Source organism: Equus przewalskii, chromosome 29, assembly GCF_037783145.1.
Source record: "Equus przewalskii isolate Varuska chromosome 29, EquPr2, whole genome shotgun sequence".
NCBI lineage: Eukaryota > Metazoa > Chordata > Mammalia > Perissodactyla > Equidae > Equus > Equus przewalskii.
The window spans coordinates 9,117,029-9,137,877 of NC_091859.1; the positions used below are offsets into that span (position 1 = coordinate 9,117,029).

General features: G+C 33.9%; 1 protein-coding gene and 1 long non-coding RNA gene across 51 annotated transcripts in view; one reads left to right on the forward strand and one right to left on the reverse strand.

Annotated features, from left to right (window-relative positions):
* PPFIA2 (PTPRF interacting protein alpha 2) overlaps window positions 1–20,849 on the reverse strand; it is a 454,616-nt gene that overhangs the window by 10,880 nt on the left and 422,887 nt on the right. For 32 of the 50 annotated variants that reach the window (XM_070599410.1, XM_070599418.1, XM_070599402.1 and 29 more), the window contains 4 exons: window positions 16,056–16,118; window positions 14,519–14,548; window positions 12,764–12,957; window positions 9,161–9,258 (listed from right to left, as the gene is read on the reverse strand). In XM_070599410.1, the coding sequence (XP_070455511.1) occupies window positions 9,161–9,258; window positions 12,764–12,957; window positions 14,519–14,548; window positions 16,056–16,118 (385 nt within the window). The remainder of the gene's footprint in view (window positions 1–9,160; window positions 9,259–12,763; window positions 12,958–14,518; window positions 14,549–16,055; window positions 16,119–20,849) is intronic. The other 18 variants (XM_070599421.1, XM_070599415.1, XM_070599416.1 and 15 more) reach the window with 2 other exon arrangements.
* LOC139080212 (uncharacterized) lies at window positions 157–10,860 on the forward strand. Its single transcript, XR_011534522.1, has 2 exons — window positions 157–296; window positions 9,536–10,860. It is a non-coding gene; the product is annotated as an uncharacterized lncRNA (long non-coding RNA).

Below are 20,849 nucleotides of genomic sequence, written 5' to 3' on the forward strand. Positions count from 1 at the left end.
TTGGTGAGTCATGTTTCATACACACATTTAACATTAGTATCTACTGCTAAATAAATTCCACTCTCACAATTTAAACCCTAGTAACAGTGTATGAAAATCGGTATCTTTACCAATACTTTGCATTTTTTCACGTTTTGTTTTTTTTCTTGTTTTTAGACATTATGGTAAATCTGTGTTCTTATGGGTTGAATTGCCTCCCCTCAAGATGCATATGTTGAAGTTCTAATCCCCAGTATCTTGGAATATCTCAGAATGTTTTCTTATTTGGAGATACAGTCTTTATGGAAGTAACCAAGGTAAAATGAGGTTATTGGTATGGGTCCTAATCCAATACGACTGGTTTCCTTCTTAAAATGAGAAATTTGGAAATAAGATATGCACACAGGGAGAATACCACGTGAAGATGAAGACAAAGGTCAGGATGATGCTTCTACAAGTCCAACAACAACAAGATTGTCAGCAAACCACCAGAAGGTAGGGGAGAGGCATGGAACTGATTTTTCTTCACAGCGCCCAAGAGGAACCAACCCCACTGATAACTTAATCTAGCCTCCAGAACTTTGAGACGATAAATTTCTGTTGTTTAAGCTTCCCATTTTTGGTACTTTGTTACAGCAGCCCTTGCAAACGATACATGTAGTATCTCATTGTAGTTTTGACCTATAACTGCCTGATATCTACCTGTTAAGCAATTTTGTATATATTTATTGGCCTTTTGGAAATCCTCTTTTATGAAGTTCCTATATTTATCGTAGGTCCATTTTTTTAATGTGTCCATCCTTTTCTTATTCATTTGCAAGAGTTAGATATAAGTCCTTCGTTAGATATGTATTAGAAGTAGCTTTTCCAACTCTGAAACTGTCTTTGCTCTCTTAATTTTGTCTTTTGGTGGCCATTAATTTTAATGAATTTCAGTTTATCAGTCTTCCTTTGGGGTAGTGGTTTTTTGTGTCACGTGTAAGAAATATTTGCCTATGTCAAGAGAATATGACAATATTTCTCTATGTTCATTTTTAGAAGCTTAATTTTATTCTATTTTATTTTTTACTTTTCATATGTAATCTACATTTCACTTTGATTTACTGTTTGTACAGCAGGAGGTATGATCAAAATTCCTTTAAAAAAAAGTCAGTGGCCAATTGTTTCAGCACTGTACATTGAAAAAAATCACTACAGTGTCATGTATGTCATAAATCAAGTGTTCATATAAGTATGAGTCTGTTTCTAGACTTGCAATTCTATTCTATGGCTCTATTAATCTATTCCAAGATCATTCTGTCTTATTTATTGTAGCTTTATAATAATTCTTGATATATAGTAGCCTAAGTCCTTGCATTTTACTTTATTTTTATATTCAGTATTCTCTTGGCTATTCTTGGTTTTTGAATTTCACTACACATTTTAAAATCTGATATAGTCAATTTAAAACTCCCCTCCCCTACCTAATTTGGATTTTGATTAAGATTGCATTAAACCTGTAGGTCCATTTTAAGGTTTTATTTAATTTCCCTCAACAATTTGTTTTAGTTCTATGTATAGGAATCTCACAGATTTTTAATTTTATTTGATGTTTGATTGTCCTCCTATATTCCTTGTTAATATCTTGCATACTGGAAATATAGTTGATTTTTCTATTGAAATTTCAAAATAGACTTTATTTTTTTGAGTATTTTTAAGTTTATAGCAAAATTGAGCAGAAAGTACAGAGTTTCAATATACTCTGTGCCCCTATACAGGCACAGCCTCCCCAACTATAAAAATCCCACACCAGAATGGTACATTTGTTGCAATTGATGAACCTGCCTTGACAGAAAGTCCATAGTTAACATTAGGGCTCTCTCTCTCTTGTATGGGTTTTGACAAATGGGTAATGGCATGTATCCACCATTATAATATCATACAGAGTAGTTTCACTGCCCTAAAAATCCCTTGTGCTACATCTATGCATCCCTCCCTCCCCTCTAACAGCAGGAAAACATTGATCTTTTTACTGTTTCCATAGTTTTCCCTTTTCCAGAATGCCACATAGTTGGAATCATATAGTACCCAGACTTTTCAGATTGGCTTCGTTCACTTAGTAACATGGATTTAAGGTCCCTCCATGTCTTTTCATGGTTTGATAGCTCATTTCTTTTTAGCCATATTGAATTTTTATCTACAGACCTTGTTAAATTCACATATAATTCTAATGGCATATCATTAGATTATTTGGATTTTCTATATATCCTTTCTAATCCTTACATCTCTTTTTAAAATTTGTTTTTCTCTTCTTATTGCACTGATTAAAATTTCTAGTTTAGCAGCTGGCCTGGTGGAGTAGCAGTTAAGTTCATGAGGTCTGCTTTGGCGATGGCCTGGGGTTCACCGGCCTGGATCCCAGGTGTGGAGCTATGGCACCGCTTATCAAGCCATGCTGTGGCAGGTATCCCACATATAAGATAGAGGAGGATGGGCACAGATGTTAGCTCAGGGCCAGTCTTCCTCAGCAAAAAGAGGAGGATTGGCGGCAAATGTTAGCTCAGGGCTAATCTTCCTCAAAAAAAATTGTTTTTAAACAAAAAACAAAAAAACCTTCCAGCTTAACCTTGAATAAAAGTGGTGGTAAAGCACTCAATATTTTACTAACAAGTCAGATTTTTATACATTTTTAGTAGATACTCATTATCAGTTTAAGGAATTCCTTTTCTGTTTCTAATTTGCCAAGGTATTGAATTTTGATAACTTGGCTTTCTTAATCTGCTGAGAAAATCTTGATTTTTCTCCTATATTCTGTTAATTTGGTCAGTTACATTGATGAAATTATCAAGTGTTAACCCTAAAATTCCTGAAATTAAATCATCTTGGGCATGACGTATTATCCTTTTTACTTATTTCTGGATTCTGTTTGTCTGAAATTATCCTTTGTTGGTGTCCTTATTAGTGACTGCTAGCAAGGTTATGTTGGTCTCATAAAATGAGGGGGAAGTCTTTGCTCTCTTTCTAATCCCTGAAAGAATATGTATAAGATTTGTGTTATTCTTTTCCTTAAATATTTGGAAGAATTCAATGATGAAGCTTTCTGCACAAGACATTTTCTTTATGAGATTCTTTAAATTGTGGGTTCAATTTTTGTAATAGTTATAGAACTATTAAGACTTTTCCTCAAGTAATTTGTGTCTTTTCTAGGCATTTGTCCCTTTCTAATTTTTCAAATTATTTTGCCATAAAGTTTTTCCTAAAATCCTCTAATCACTTTAATATCTAAAGGATTTGTAGCTATATTGCCATTTTATTTCTTATATTGGTTATTTGCACCTTTTCTCTTTTCTCCTTAACTTTGGTAGGAGACTGTCAATTATATTAGTCTTTTCGAAGAACTAGCTTTGGTTTTGTTTCATTTGCACTATCATATTTTCTATTATAATAACTTCTACTGTTACTTTTATTATTTCCTTCCTTCCATTTTCTTTGAAATTAATTTACGTTTTTTATAGCTTCTTGAGATGAGTACATAGATAATGTGGAGCTTCTTTGTTATAAATGCAGTCAGCGTATTATAGCTTTACTGCAGCCCACAAGTTTTGATGTCTCATTTTCATTATCATTCAGTCAAAATATTTCCCAACTTCTTTGTGATTTCTTCTTTGATTCATGGGCTGTTTAGAAGTGTATTGTTTAACCAACAAATATTTAGAGATTTTCTAATTTTTTATTCCTGATTTTTAGTTTAATTTGACTATATACATATTGAGGCATAAATCTGTATGTTTTGGAATTTCCATTATGTCTTAGGATATAGTCAGTTGTGGTAAATAATCTGTGTCCTTGGAAGAAATATGTATTCTGCAGATGTTCAGCGAAGCAGTCTATAAATGTCAGATTCAGATTTTTAATCATATCCTTCAAATCTCCTATATCTTTATTAATTTACTTTATCTACCTGTCTTACCAATTTCTGAGATTCTTAGCATCTCCCACTATGACTGTGAAAATATTTACCTCTCCTTTTAGATCTGTCAGTTTTTGCTTTTCATATTTACGTCTATATATTAGATGCATACACGTTTGCCATACCTTTCTTTTTATTATGAGTTTATCTGGATCAGTGTTATCAGTGCTTATTCCTAGTCATGTTTCTGGCCTCAACGTCTGTGATCTGATGTCAGAAGAACTACAGCAGCTTCCCTTAGTATTTACGTGTTTCTCTCCTTTACTTCCAACTTTTCTATGTCCTCGTATCTAAGGTTGTAAACAGTATATAACTGTTTTATTTTCTCATCTGTCCTTTAATGGGATTAATCCACTCCCGTTTAGTATTATTACTCAGATATTTGAGTTTAAATCTACCATCTTTCTATTTGGTTTCTATTTGTCTCACGTCTTTTGTTCCTTTTCTCTCCTTTGTTACCTTTTTAAAAATTAATTATCCTTTAAAAATAATTTTATTCTGCCCCTCTATTAGCTTTTTATTTATCCATTTGATATCATTTTTTTAGTAGTCACACTTAGAGCTTATAATATACATCTTTGATTTATAATCTACTGTAAATTAGTGCTGTTATCATTCCTGGATAATGCAAAGAGCTTCAAACAGTTTAATTCCATTAACTCCCTTCCTTCCTTTTACATTATAGTTGTTACATATTTTAATTCTATGCAAAATTTAAAGCCAATGGACATTGTTATTATTGTTTTTATCATCACTGCTAAGTTTCCCATACATTCTTTCAGTTGTCCTTACACTGTCTGCATTTTAAAATTTCTCTGTATGATCATTCCTGCCTGAATAGCTCATTCTAATATTTCTTTTCCCTTTGGATTTCCTAGTGCTGTATTCCCTCAGATTTTGTTTGTCGGAAAATGTATGAATTCTGCCTTTAATCTTATGGACCCACAATCATAGACTTTTGGTAAGAAGTTAGTTTCCATCAGCATTTTAAGGATGTCATTTCGTTTTCCTCTGGCATTATTTGTTGTGGAGTCAGATATCTTATTTTGCTCCTTTGAAAGTAATGTGAAGTTTCCTCTGGCAGATTCTAAAGCTTTTGTTTGTTTGTTTTATTTTGTTTTGCCTTCTTTTGGTCACGGTTTTCAGCAGCCTCACCACAATGTTTCTAGATGTGTGTTTCCTCCCTTTTCTTTTAATCTTGCTTGGCATTCATGCAGTCTTGAGTCTGCAGCTTGTTTCTAATTGTTTTTTTCTTCAATCTCCCCCATTATCTTTTCAAATATCACTTCTTTCTCATTCATTCTTGTTCTAAGATTCCAACAGACCTATACTAGACTCTTCACTGTGTCCAATATGTGTAATGATCTGTTTTGTATCATTCATCCTTTTGTTCTTTTTCATGTTTCAAGCCAGATATTTTCAAGTGATTTATCTTTCACTTCACTAAACTTATATTTTTTTGTTAAACCACTTGTCAAATTCCTAATTTCAGTTTTAAACTTTCTGCTCCTTCAAATTTCCGTTTGATCATTTCTTAACATATTGATTCTAGCTATGTATTAAAATTTTCTATTTTGTCATTTATTTTCTTAACGCATTAATCACAATTGTTTTAAAGTCCATGTCTGATAAAAAGAAAAAGATTCAGGTCACCTGTGGACATGTTTCTTTTTTCTGCTTTTTCCTCATTTTGCCCCATTATTTGACATCTCATGTATTTTTTTTTTTTTATTGAATCCCAGACTTTATAATGGAAAAATCTCTCAAGAGGAAAGTTGTGTAAAATGTCAGGCTTATTTATTTCCTTTTTTCTCCACGATCTTGGTCCCTCAAGGCCTGGCAACTTTGGGACCTCTAAATTACAATTTCCTTCCCCTACTCTGTGAGACAGGGCAAGCAGCAGAGAATGACAGGCTTGCCTCAACACATTTCTCTTTTTTCTAGGATCACAGGCTCTCAAGTCCTAGGCGTCTTAGTTGCTTTCCGCCGCCTTCCAACAGCTGTTTATTGCTTTATCTAGCCTTTCTACTTGTTCTCCGTTGAAGATTGGTCTGATTCAGTGTACTCCATTGTAGTCCGAAGCAGAAGTTCTTCACATAAGTTTGTGCTCTCTTTGTCTCTGCCAATCCACAGTGATGATAAAGCATTTGTATATGAATCTGGAAGCTATATCTGCCTCACATCTCTCTACTTAATTCCTGTTGTGGTTTGAATAATCTTATTTCAAAAGAAAGGCCCTAAGTTTCTCTTTGGATTTAGTTAATGGGGAACATGTGAGGAAAGACTCAAAATGCCCACTTCCCAGTCTTATTACTATTTCCTGCTGCAGCCACAGCAGAATGAATTTCTTCAGGAAGTAGGATGTTTATTGTCTCCCTCAGTGTGTTGGCTCTTTCTTTCCCCATGTCTTCAGCAAAGCAAAGGATTTCCTTAATGACCTTTAGGATATATGGAAATTTTACATTATTTATATTCACTGGGTGTCCCAGGGTTTGTCCTAAAGTTTATGTTTTCCTCAGCTTGTTCCATTGAGGTGTTAGACCTCAGAAAATAGAATGTAAGTTGCTTAGTATTATATCTTGGTGATATTAATCAGCTACTGTTAACAGCAACTGATTAGTTCCAACTACTGGCTACACCTCACTCACACTTCAAAAGTTAGGGATGTGTGGCTGACAGTAACAGTTCTCCAATTGTTTTCACTAAATGCAACAGTTTAAAAAACTAATAGGATAATAGTTTCCTCAAAAAACAACAAAACTATCCAGTTTTCTTTGCATTAGATTTGTGACTAGGAAGTGTTTATTCCTTCCTAACGCTGGGTTTATATTTTGATAGTCTAAGATATATGTAGACACCATATTTCTGAAAATATATGTCCATCAAAAATTTCATTGCCACAGTTAAGAGTTATCAAATATAAAAAATAATCCACTTATTCATAGGAAAAGTAAAGAAAGCACTAATGCAAACTTTTCTTCTTCAGAACAGCAACATACCTTTGTTTTCATTTTGTAAATCAGATCCCTTTCTATAATTCTGTTTCCAAGCAAAATTTATGCCCTGACTTTAAAGCTTTGTAGGAATCCTCTTGACCTAAACAATAAATGGCTAGAGATCAGTGTTGACTGTTTCCTAGCAACAAATTAAATGTTAGTACATTCTTGATATTCACATGGTTTTCTCACTTCAGAAAACTGTTTATTAAGGTCAAGGTTAATTAACATTCAGATAATAACAAACACCCCTAGTTATAGTCAAGAGTTATTCCTGTAAATGTCATCAGATAAGTTATAGGAAACAGGGGCTATTTATGACCTCACTCACGGCTACTTATCACAAGCAGTTGTCTGTGTATAATCACAGTGAATCATGGCAGTTTTTTCTCAGGGCTGCACTCTAACCAGCAGCTGCCAAATACTAATATAATATTTGGTGCCAGGCCAAATGGGTACTTCCTCTCCTTTACATCTATCTCTAGATGACGCGTTCCATGCGGTGAGACCTAGCATCATAAAAGCTAACTGGAAAAAACACTTCAGAAAGAAAACTAGAAAGTGGTATCCCACAGGTGAAATCTATTTGTGGACTAAAACATCTTTTGTTAGGTCAAGCACAAACTTCCGTCTGGGTTCTATCTTAGGCCAATTAGTTCCTAACCTTCAATTCAACTGAACAACAATGCTTTTTAAAAACTTGCAATTTCCTGGGGACCTAGAATAAAGGGAAATCAAACAACTCAATTTTGATAACGGAAAAACACTTTCTTGCTCCTATGTAATAAGTCAAATGAAGTGTTACAAGAAATCCATTGTGCGTCCATCTACTCTCCAATGAACCATATATAGAAAAATATTTTTAACCAATCACCTTCACAAGCATTCAAGCCCATTCTACCAGAACTAACGTCCTATCCAAGAACAGCCGAAGATAAAAGTAATTTCTGACATCATTTATCACAAACAAAAATTATAGAAGTCTAAGATTATCTCAAATAAAGAATAAAACTGTGCTAAACTTTAATGTGATGGGGAGAGGGTAATATGTAATATGTGATATTTTCATATCTAAAGTAAGCCCCAAAGGAAGTGAAGATGAAGACAAAGAAATTTATGCCTAACTTTGAACAATTAATGTACAAACACCCATTGAATCTGAAGAAAACCTTCCACAAATCAACTCTTGGATAACAGCAACTGTATATATAACTGATAAGTAGTTTATTTTGCTTGTATCCAAAATTTTCCTCAAAAATGTTTGGTTATATTTCCCTTAATGAGTCTTTTTTCCTTTAAAAAATATAAATATACATAAATGGACTGATGAGTTTTACCAAAAGAAAACCTGTAAATAGTTATATCTTATACCCAACAATTAAATTTTTCTTCAACAACAATAATAAAAATTAAGTGGTCTCTAACAAGTATAGGATCTAACATATTGTTCTTTTTAAACCATTCTTTCCCTTGTATGTTAAGGTACTTCTCAACATTTAGAGGGTTAATTGTTAAATAGAGTGCTTTTTTAATAGACCTGTAGTAGGGAGTGTCTTTTCTTATTCAAATCAACATTTTTGTACATAAAATGGTTGAAGCAACTAGTAATGCTTCTAAAATCATTCATAGCTAAATTATTAATGGGCTAGTCTCAGTTATAGGAGGAAAATCTCTATATAATTTCTATATAAATCCTTAATTTCTATAACTATATTACAAAAATAAAATTTGGGGGGACTGAAATAAAATTCAAATGGTATAAACCAAAGATAAACTACTAAGAATAAATTATATACCATGTTTCTCTGTCATAATGAGTATGTTCTATTAAAAGTTTGACAAAAATATCTACATGGAGGTATCTTTAGGGCAAACCGAATGTATAATTAATAGGTCCAGAGGTATAAATCTCAATTTTAAAGAATCAAGAATATGCCCCAAATGAGATATTTACCTTATTATGTGATGATATCCTTTTCTGTGTTTGTACACATGTACAGCTCTCTGTTATTAACATGGATATTGCTTTCAACCAAAGTTACCCTAAGTGAAACTAGCTCTAAAACTGGCAACTATTTATTTAATTAAAATGAAAAAGAAATAATGATGGCACTATCTAGTTGAATATTTATGTTACTTAGTGACCATTGTGACACATACAGCATTTTAGGTTCATAAAAGTGAAAGCTGAAAACCTCAGAGAAAAGGCATTTGATATAAAAGAAAGCCATATTACCTTTTATTTCATGTTGGCTTGCTTCTCGTCTTCTTTCTAGTTCTTTTCTGTCATAATTCAACCGTTTTAAGCACATAATTCCATACTGTAAACTTGTTCTGTTATTTTTTTAAAAAAAGAAAACATTGAATTTACTCAGCAGATGAAGAATATTCTTTGATTAAGCATATTCAACACTATGCACTGCTTACTAGGACAACAGGTTAATAAATTACATTTGTAATCACATGCTTCGGTATTGGAGGGAAATAAAATTATTCTAAGCACACAATGTTCCTAAAGATTAAAAAAAATTATGTTCAAAATGGGAAAACCATAGTCTTGAAAACAATCACGGATCACATTGTTTATTCAAATGTCTTTGTCTTCCAATAGGTATTTTAACATTACTTGCAGACAAATGAACATTTTACTCATTTGAAAAGAATTTAAAGAGTCACTATTATGAAGACAGAAAGGAGTTTATAAGAAATGGATACTCTCTTCTTAAACTGATGAGAAAAATAATATAAAGACGTGAATAAGTTAAGTAATAAGAAAGAGAACCACATACCAAAATGAATCAACACCAACTCTAAGTGATACAGAAGTATGTGAAAGGAACAAGTCAGCAGGCACTGAATTTCTGTGTGGAAGGAATATTGTGGACGAGAAGAAAACTGACTGATCCTTAAAAGATTGTGTGGCTGAGAAAAGGTCATTAAAGAAAATGGAGGACCATGAACATAGGATTGCCCATGAAATTTTAAGTGTGTGGTGATAGTGAGACACACTGTGCAGAGTTGAAAATCCATGCTGAGAAACAAGGAGGAATATGATTACATATGGCGAATGGCGCTACATTAAGGAAAGTTTGTATTGTGTACATCCAGATGACAGAGAATTATTGGACAATTTTCACAGGAGAAAGAAATGACAACAAAAATTTTTGATTTAAGGAAGAATAATCTGGCAGCAAAATAGGAGATGGGGGAAAATAGGTAATCCTAGGGGATAAGGAAATCATTTAAGGGGGTCAATGCTGCCAAAATAAGGGTCACAATAAGGACAATTGCCGTGAACATGAAAAAATATCCAGAAACCAGAGAGAAGAAAGAAGACTTGGTGATATTAGATATAAAGGATGTGGAAGAGCATAATAGGAAAAAAGAATCTCTAGGCTCAAGAGCAAAGAGCTTTGGTTCTCAGTGATTTCTTAAGTATTTAGAAACATACACAAATTTAGACATGAACACTGGCCAGTTTACACCTCAGCGTTGGATGCATTTCTAAGCCCTGCATTTTAATAAGGAAACTGTTGAGTTCAAATATTTCAGAATCAGAGGAAAATGTAAAAAAATCTGCATTAAGCGGACGTTATAGGCTGAACTGTGTTTCCCAAAATTAGTATGTTGAAGTCCTAACCCTTAGTACTTCAGAATGTGACTATATTTGGGGATAGGATGTTAAAAGAGATAATTAAGTTAAAATAAGCCATTAGTCTAGGCCTTAATCCAGTTTGACTGGTGTGCTTACAAGAAAAGGAAATTTGGATTCAGAGAAACCAGGGAAATGCATACACACAGGAAAGACCATGTGATGACACAGTAAGAAGGTGGCCATCCTCAAGCCAAGGAGAAGAAATCAATCCTGTTGACTCCTTGATCTTGGATTTCCACATTCCAGAACAGTGAGAAAATAAATATCTATTGTTTAAGCCACTTAGTTGTAGTATTTTTTATGGTAGCTCCAGCAAATTAATTTAGTGGGATGTAGATAATACTGATATAATAACCATCATAGGAACTAGGCAGCTTGAGGTAAACCAATGGCTCTTTGTTAATGTCTGTCAAGTTTTTACATGTAATTTAAAATTGTGCTATAAAGAGGATATATATTATTGCAACACTGTCGGATGGAAAACTAGGATGTAAAGACAATGGGATGCAGTATGCAGTCAGAGCTAAGCATAACATAAAGATGAAGCTCGTGCATGTCCCAGAACAAATAAGAACTCTATCAATTGAATGATTTTTATTTTTTAAAAAACTTGATCATTATAATAGTATTTGCATTATAATAATACAGCAATTAAAATTCGATCTAGGGAAGAATAGGACAAGCACAAGTGTGTCACCAAAAATGCTTGTACTCAAAAGTTTAATGCAACCACACAAAATTTGAAGTCCTAAATGTTCAGTGACAGGGAACTTACTACCTCACAATGTGTATTCTATAGGGCAATTGAGAGTGATACAAAGCCACTTTCTCTATTGAACTTAAACCACTCACCCTAGTATCTACACCTATTTCAACTAGAAAAGAACATGTTCAACAGAGGAAATCTTATTCTCTCATCACATAATAATATTAAAACATAAGCAAATTTATCTCAAGTCTCCCCTTATTCAAGCTAAATGTCTTTAATTTCTTCAACCTTTCCACTAGACTTTTACTGCTTTATTAATAACATTGTAATGTCCATAAGTTAATACAGTTTCTTATTGTCACCTCATCATATGGTAGGACTTCTATTGTGCCTGCCAATAAATAAAATCTAAATACGCTCTGTCAAGCCATTAACCAAACCTGAGATTTTTGTGGCCACTATAAATCACATCTTTTTCGTTTGAATTGCTTTTAAATCATGGATTCCCCATCCAGCATTTTAATAGTTTTTTAAAAACTTTGTCATATTTATCTCCACTAAATTTAATCCAACAGTGTCAACAACTGTATTAAGACTCAAAATATCTCTGAGTTTCATTTAAGAGCCCCAACTATTAACCCTTTATCCTAACTTTATGTGATCAACATACCTGATTTTTGTACCATTTTCATTTCAGTCGCTAATTAAATATTGGGCAGGATATGACCAAATAGAGTTTTCTAAGCCAAAATCGTCTAGATTTATATTTATAATTTATCATCACAGTCAAGTATTTATGAAACAATCATAATCCAACTGACAATTGTTCACATAACCTACAAAGATATCAGGCTACAAGATAACATTTATGACACGGTATTATAACAAGCCTTGTTTTACCCACTAGATGGTAAACAACTTGAACAAAGAAGTTCATTTTATTCATTCGTGTCCTTACAGCTATCTTACAACCCATTTAGTATTTTTTTCTGAAAATTAATGTACAAATAAGCAAAAGCCCTGGAAGATTTACAAAAAATCAAAAAAAAATGAAAATGTTCTTCAGAGAGCTCTTTCTCAGAATTTTTTTCTAGTATATCCCTAAATTATATAATTTATAACCACATATATTTATAGATTTGAAACAGAATTTTATTCTTAATAAATAATTTTCTAATATAGAAACATACACGATACAAATTGCAAACAGGGAAATTCCTAAAGATATGGGGAAAATGATTTACACTGTATGAGAATTTTGTTCATGTACAGTTCCATAAACTTTGGGCACACAATGCACACAGCCTTGCTTTAGATTGTCCTTCCAATTTGCTGCATGAAAACTTTTTGCCAAGTAGATGAACACAAATGTTTCCAATAGCACATATTCTCTATTTCCTAAACATCTCCTTTTGTTCTGGTAATACACGCATAATTTATTGTTTCACTTTAATTACCCTTTGGAAGAAACCTACCGATGGAAGCTATCCACCATTTTTAAATGGACGCGGAGATCTTTTTTTGTTAGGTGATCTAACATTCTTGCATCTACCAAGCATTCCATAAAATAACTTCTGTACTGAGGTAAGCCCAGGCTGGGAAGCCATTCGTTTCCAATCCACTCGTGGTTCATATCTCCATACGCCAGCGTCTGGAGGAAAACCGGACACTAGAATTGTTTTATAGCAGTCAAGTTTCTTAGCCAATAAAATCAGGTGGTAATTGGAGAATATTACCTATTATTTTAACTGACATCTAATTACTATGATATATGGAAACAAAGCAGAAATAATATTTAGCCTCTAAGTATTTGATTTACTTTGGTATGCAATGGAGCTCTGGGTATATGTATCGAGGTACTTGCCTACAGAAAACAATTGCATTCACTTTGTATTCTCAAAAGAAAATTACATTTTATCCAAATATGTATTTTAAAAAGAAATCAGCATTCATCGTATAGTAAAAATGCTGAGCCTAAAGATTCTTTCTTTGTATGGGTAGTTTAACTTAATTTATTTTTATCTGTCGGCTAATACTTCACCATTTCCTCCTTTTCAATGCCAAATCTTGATGTGAAATGTAATGGTAAATCTTGATGTGAAAATAGAAACCTCAGTAAACAAATAGAGAAGGAGCAAGAGGCTAGAGAGACAGAATGCTGAAGCTCTACGTGGATATTGCTGTGACCTAGTATAGCATGCAGACAGTATTCCATTAAGGATCAGTGGAAAGAATCAGTCATTTTCAGAAATCAATCAACAGAGGCTCTGGACTAAGGAAGCAGGGCATGACCAAAACACTAAGAATTCTTCAATCTAATTCTTTATTTTAACAATATGAACTGCACTTACCAAACACTGTTTAAACAGCCAAAATCAAAATCTAAATCAACCATCACCTCTAAACCAATTTTTCGAAAAGACTATTACTCTTTATTAATTTTACAGTGTTTTCTACTTAGTTCTTTATCAGATGACAAATTCACAATTGTAATGAAAATCTAGGTGCTCCCCTTCTTTTATGTGTTCTTAAAAACGATAAATTCTTACCAAAATCAAAACCTAATGCAAACCTAATTTACTGAATGTTTAAGTATAAGTCCTGGTAATAACTACCAAATTTTCCATATAGTCAAAAGTTTGAATCACAGTGAATTTAATGCATTTATTCTTTCAGTCATACAACATGCAGAAATGCTGAAACAATGCACAGCTTCCTTGCAAACATATACCTTTGCTCAAAGCACAGAGGCTTGTCTCATATTCCAGCTCAATAAACAGGAGCGACTTCAGACTTACACTCCCAATGCTGACACACGTCCCTCCAGCCCCAATCTTCACACACTTTCCATTATACTTTCAAGATAACGTGATTCCAAATGAGGTTTTTTTTTAATCCTCCCCTCCCCTTATATACAGCTTGAATGATTCCTGACTAAGTATATTCAGGGGTGATTTAAGAGAAATTTAAGTATGATTCATTTTTTTGAAGAAGAAAGGAAATCACCCTTTCAAAAGAGGCCAGGTATAAAATGATAATCATCTTCTTTGAAAAATACAGTGATTTAAACAGACATATACAGTATTAAATATAATAAATTTAAATGTACATATTAGCCTTGCCTTAAATTGCGAAGATTTATAATACTATGACATACAATAGCTTCTTACTGTATATCCTCATCGTCTGCTAAACGACATTAATTATCTTAAAGCATATGAATTTCCTACCTGCGCCCAGCTTCCTTCCTCAGATTCTTTCTGTGTTAGCAGCAAGGAATGATTAATAAGCAGATAAACACAAATTAATCGTAATGAATACAGCAAATTTTTTTCTAGCAGGAGAAAAATTGCTATTGAAAATGTTAATTATGACAGGCAGATAAATACACAGATTCTTAGTCAGATCCACAGTGATCAACTTAGCAGTTCAAAGGCAACTACACAGTTTCTAATTAATTCTAATTAAATTCACACACATAAGATATATGGGATTTTCATCATAGATTTGATCTGGTCATTCCAAACCTTTTTTAATTCTTAAAGGTGTGTAATTTTCCAAATGTGATGAATTATAATAAAAATTTCTGATCATGTATATACAACACACAAATGTGTGTGTACATGTATGTATATATATATACACACACACAATGAAGAAATCTTAAATAAATTAAATTAATGAAAAAAGTTCTTATATTCCTCTTACAAAGATTTCAACAACAGCCGATAACAAAACTAAACAAGATAGAAGCCAAACACAACAAACTAAACTAGAAATTTAATTAGTTTACCATATTGGCATTTTTATCCATCAACTTCTAAATAATCAATGTTTCAAATAGGAATAAAACTGAAAGGACATTAAATTAAAAAGAAATTGCTGGGAAAAAAATGCCCGACACTTTTACTTTACATGAAAAGATGACTATATATAATATTATATTTTTAAGAGCTGACAATTATAATCAGAGTCACCAGAAGTTCTTTTAACACATGCTTTTAAATATCAAATAAATAGTACACCTTTTTTGTTTTGGTCAAGTTCTGTACCTGAGATGGTAAAGCACAAGAAGTTAAATGATTATATTAAAAATAAGTATTCAACCTAAACTTTCTATTAACAAGTTTAATTGGTTTGGTAACATGTATTACCTGTGACTATCCCCAATACTAAGTGATATTTGTTACCAAAATTTTCCAATGTTGCAAAATGGATAAATAATAATAATTTAATAAGCTTTATTAAATTCTTGATTATTGTCTGCATATTACAAACTCTTTTTTTTTAAAGATTGGCAACTGAGCTAACATCTATTGCCAATCTTTCTCTTTTTTTTTGTTCTTTTCCCTAAAGTCCCCCAGTACGTAGTTGTATATTCTAGTTGTGAGTGCCTCTGGCTGTGCTGTGTGGGACACCGCCTCAGCATGGCCTGATGAGCGGTGCAATGTCTTCGCCCAGGATCCGAACCTGTGAAACCCTGGGCCACTGATGCAGAGCACGTGAACTTAACCTCTTGAACATGGGGAGCCCCTACAAACTCTTATGATATTAACCACATTATGACAATCTAGCACTGCTTTGTTTAAAAATGTCAAAGTGCAGTAAAATAAAATTATAATAAATTATGTCAATAATATGTTAATAAAAGAGGTAAGTATGTAAACATACACCATTACTCAGCTCTATCATAAACAAAATAGCTTTTTCATGCAAATAGCAGGGAAGTAACTTTTCTTCATGTTCAACAAAGCTATAAAGACTAACCGTTTTTGCTGGAGCTGCAAGATTTTCCATTTCTTCGTGGGTCACCCAAACGTTGCCTGAAGGCTAGTGCGAAGGCCCAGAGGGAGGGAAGCGGTGGGATCCACGGAGGGCAGCAGTGGTAAAGAAGAAAGGCAGCGCCACTGTGAGTGAACAGCACCACTGCGACACGACAGTGCTCCTGCCCTACAGCATGCACAGAGACAGCACTGCTGGTCTGCTCAAAGCTCCCTTTTTCTTCTACTTAGAAAAGATTAAATAGAAAGAAGCATGCTGTGAAGCTCATGTGGGATAGATTTCAAATGATACTTCTGTGGTTCTTAATCAGGAAAAAGGCTTAATCAAAATTTGCATTTTCAAGGTATGTGGCTATTGGATCCATGTTTTGTAATCATGGAGAAATGATTAAATTTGATCTGTAGAAGAATGTATTTTTTTTCCTCAGAAAACAAAGGCACGTGTACTTTGTTCTGTTATTACCAATATTTCATTCACAAAATTTTGATTCTTCAACATCCTTAAAAAGAGAAAATTGGTTGTCAATACAAAGCTGAAAGCACTATCGTAACATGTCTGGAAACCAATATCAGCTTTTCCCAAACTTCTTCCTTTTACAGTTCAGCAAATATGTTGTTTTTCTGTACTCTTATAGACAAAAAAGAAGTGAAATGCTATTTTTTATTTAATAAAAGGTATTTTTTCCAGCTCACTAAATACTATCAGAAATTACAAAACCTAGTTTTCCTAATTCTTCAACAGTATCCTATTCAATTATAGAGTAGAGCATGAAGAAAAAGGAAATTTTCCCTCTAGCAGGTACAATTCTATTATGAAGTCCCATTTGCTTTCTAAATGAAACAATCCATGATATTTATTCTATACACTGAATATGCACAGCTTCTAAACCAAAGTCCATTTGGTAAAGATCAGGCATATCATTGACGGTAACGGCCATTGGGAACCACTTCCCATCAAATTCCACCATGTCGCTGGGAAATCTTTATGAACATTGCAAGCTTGTTCAAGTACATCAATCCTATAGTTACAATGAAATTTACATCTGACATCTTGCTTGTTACTTGTTTTGGAAGGGGTCTAGTTTTAAAGGGTTGAAAGTAGCGAAGTTGATACCCTAAGATAAGCCACCACCATAATTCTCTCTGGCCTTTTCTGCCATTTACATAGTGCTATGTTTGAATTTTCCCTTATAAATAATACAATTTAATATAATTTAAGAAGTAACTACATATAAACTAAATTGAGGAATATAATTCAATATAAGAGAGACCTTGTACATAAGAGAATTACTTATATATATAATTGAGTAACAAAAGAGAGTTAAATATTCATAATTATAAGTAAATCATATGGGCATAAAATTCCCAAAGGATATGCATCATATATATGAGTAGAATTCTCATTCTCCTACTGTTTTGGAATTTAGAGTATATCCGAATTTTTTATATAAGATAAAATTGTGCACACTTGTAAAATATATTTAGAATTCAGGAGCCATCCATATCATTTAAAATTTCTCCCCTCTACTCTCAGCTTCTGGGAATGGTGTTTGTTATAAACAGAAAGCTACATATGAATGCATGAATCATTAAATAATTTGGAAGAAATTGTTTTTATTGAACTTGTGAGGAATGTTCTATGCTAAAAAGAATTTGACACTCATCCATCGCATTCCATGGATACCCAGTGATCACAGTGCTTTGCCTGAGTGGCTGTAGTTTGCTCAAAGTGAGTGTCAGTAATGGTTACCTGAAAAGAAATTCATTCAAGCCAGTCTCGTTTTACGATTTCTGTAGTGTCTACCCGGATTGTGAATCCACATAATGGAGGTTTCCCTCCTTCTATAAGAAACTTGACTAGTGTTACCTCAGACTGCAATACACACATGTAGAATCTCTTTCACAGATTATCTTAAAGTCTATATTTGCCAGTCTATCACCACAGTCTGGAATAAGCAAAATGCTGGAAGCTATGGTTTCATTTGTATCTTTGTGTGCAAAATGAGTACATATCCAGGGTAATTTTCTAAAGTGTGGTTGGCAAACATTCCTAAGTTGTATGTTAGTTGCTCACCTTCAATCTGCAGTTTTACTTGTGAGGAGCACTGCCTGTTCTAGAAGCTTGTAATGTAACGCATAAAACAGCTTCTACACAACCCAGTCAATTAGACATCAGTTGAGGTTTTAACAAGTTTATCTTATAAGCAAGCCCACGTGTAGTAAAGTCAATTATTCAGACTTCTTTCTTTTCACCAGCAGTTTAAGGGGTGGAACTTTCATATGAGTAAGTCATATAGGGATGCTTTAGAGCACGAGTGTTCAGTGAAGAGCATATCTCAGAGAATGGAGAGGGAGAGGCTTTGAGCAAGCAGAGGAGGAGAGGACACTGGTGCCTTGGGTCTGAGGAGAAAGAGAGTGCAAAAAGTAGACTGGAAAAGCATACAGGACAAGCATCATATGATTTGGTCATGGTCGTCTGAGAGCCACTGAAAATCACCTACCCACTGTCTTTGGCAGTCCATGCTGCAACCCCCGATATCTGAGCTGGAGAATGCAAACTGTTTTTCTGGATAATACCATCTAACAGGTGATTTCTAAAATTTCAACTATCCAGAAATTTACCAACTTATAATCGACAGGCTTGAGTTCTAGCAGTGCCATTTCTCAGTCACTACCCTAGGACATTTCCTAAATTTCTCTAAATTTTAGATTCTACCTCTAAGTGGATTAAACTACATACTTCATACTAGAAAATACACTGAAAAGTTTAAATGATGATATAATATATTCTGATACAGGGCTGGGACTAGGATAAGGCAAGTGAGCTGCCAAGGGGGCTCAGTGTAGGGACACACTCGCTTTCAGGTTTGCGCAAGCACAAGGTCGGCAGCTGACCGGGAGTGCGTTGCTTGCGTGCCTTAGTCCAGATGGAGGAGAATACATAAATAGTATTGTCAAATGAGAGCTGGGAGGAAACTTCTTAAAGGATGGTAAGGATTAAAGCACTTTCTCGATTAAATAATTCAGAGGAGAGTTATGACATAAAATAAATATTTAAATGAGTTTAAGAAATAACTCATGAAAATTAATTAGGGGGAGATAATTCATTCTTTTGGTGTAAGAAATATAAAATAAGTAAAGCAGCCAGACCTCAGAATAATCCTAAACGATACGTAGCTGGAAGTAACTTCTGTTACTACTTAGGTCATTTTGAAGTAGTTTTTACTTTATAATTGAATTACAAAGTAAATTAACTTGAAATTTACTTTTCACATTCAAAATGGCCGAGATCCACATTTCTCGGTTATCTGAATTTATGTTTCTCATTATATGAAGAGAAATACTTCTCATTATAATAAGACAAGCATTTGTACAATTATACCTCACCCTATTTGCACTGAAGGTTGAGGCTTCTAAAGTCAATAATAATGAAAAGGGGAACCAAGCAGGCTGGAAGAATGCTGTGAAAGAGAGGAAGGGCAGAGCGCAGGACCAGGAGAGAGGCCTTGTCAGGAGCACAGACTCTTGGTCAAAACTACCCGGGAGTGCGACCTTAACAAGTCACTTCACCTCTCTGGCTGTCAGTTTTTCCCATCCGTACAGCAGACACAATAAAAGTACCTATTGCACAGTGTTGTTGTGAGGCTTAAATGAATTATGACATGTAAAGCACTTAGAACAGAGCCTGACACTTAGTAAGTACCACCCTGAGCTTGGCTATTACTACAATTTCATTAGAAATTTTGTTAAGCAATCTCTACCCAAACAAATCTTCACTTTAATAAGTGCTCTCTGCTTCCCCTGTGCATTGTGCTGACTGATACCTATTTTATGCCCTACATTTCTGCTCAAATTTGATGAATTATGTGTTCCCAAACCATTTATTTCTACTACACTATTTTCTAATTAGTCAATTTAAATAAATATTACATGAAGCAAAAAATAAAAGAAACTTGGCTCATGTATGAACATTAAGTTGAATTATTTGCAAAGACCAGATAAAGGTAAATCTTAAAACACACTATCAATGAGATACCACTTTGCCAAAGTCTGGGGAAGAAATTTTAAATGTCCAGGAGCATTCTGCACCCAGATAGCTTTTCAAGTATCTTCAAATTATCACTTTAAAGAGAAACTTAAACTAGAAAAATTGAAGAAGTTTCATGGATGAGGTCATCAAAGAAAGATAATGTGAAACTCCAGGCACTGGAATTGTACTCAAAGTCCTAGGTGTTTCATCTAAATTTGCAAGTGCTTGGATATTTACATATTTTCACTTAAGATAAAGAATGTTAATTTTTTACTTAAAGAATGTACTTAGTCTTTACGGCATCCAACTTTAAACAAGTATTTCAATTAACTGATACCTCCATCCCTATCTATTAGGTAAGAGGCCTTCTATAGTAACAGTAGCTTAGGAAGAAGAAACAAAAAGCTCGAAGATTAGGGCTGGCCCAAGGAAGTGATAAATATAAACAGGAGATTTTCTTTTTGGTAGTCTAGTCCATTTCATCTACATGGGGAAGGAGGCAGAATCAGATAGAAGTTCTGTTAACTGAAAAAAACAACAACAGGAGCTGGCCCGGTGGTGCAGCAGTTAGGTATGCACGATCCCCTTCGGTGGCCCGGGGTTCGCTGGTTTGGATCCCGGGTGCGGACATGGCACTGGTTGGCAAGCCATGTTGTGGCAGGCATCGCACATACTAAGTAGAGGAAGACGGGCATGGATGTTAGCTCAAGGCCAGTCTTCCTCAGCAAAAAGAGGAGGATTGGCAGTAGT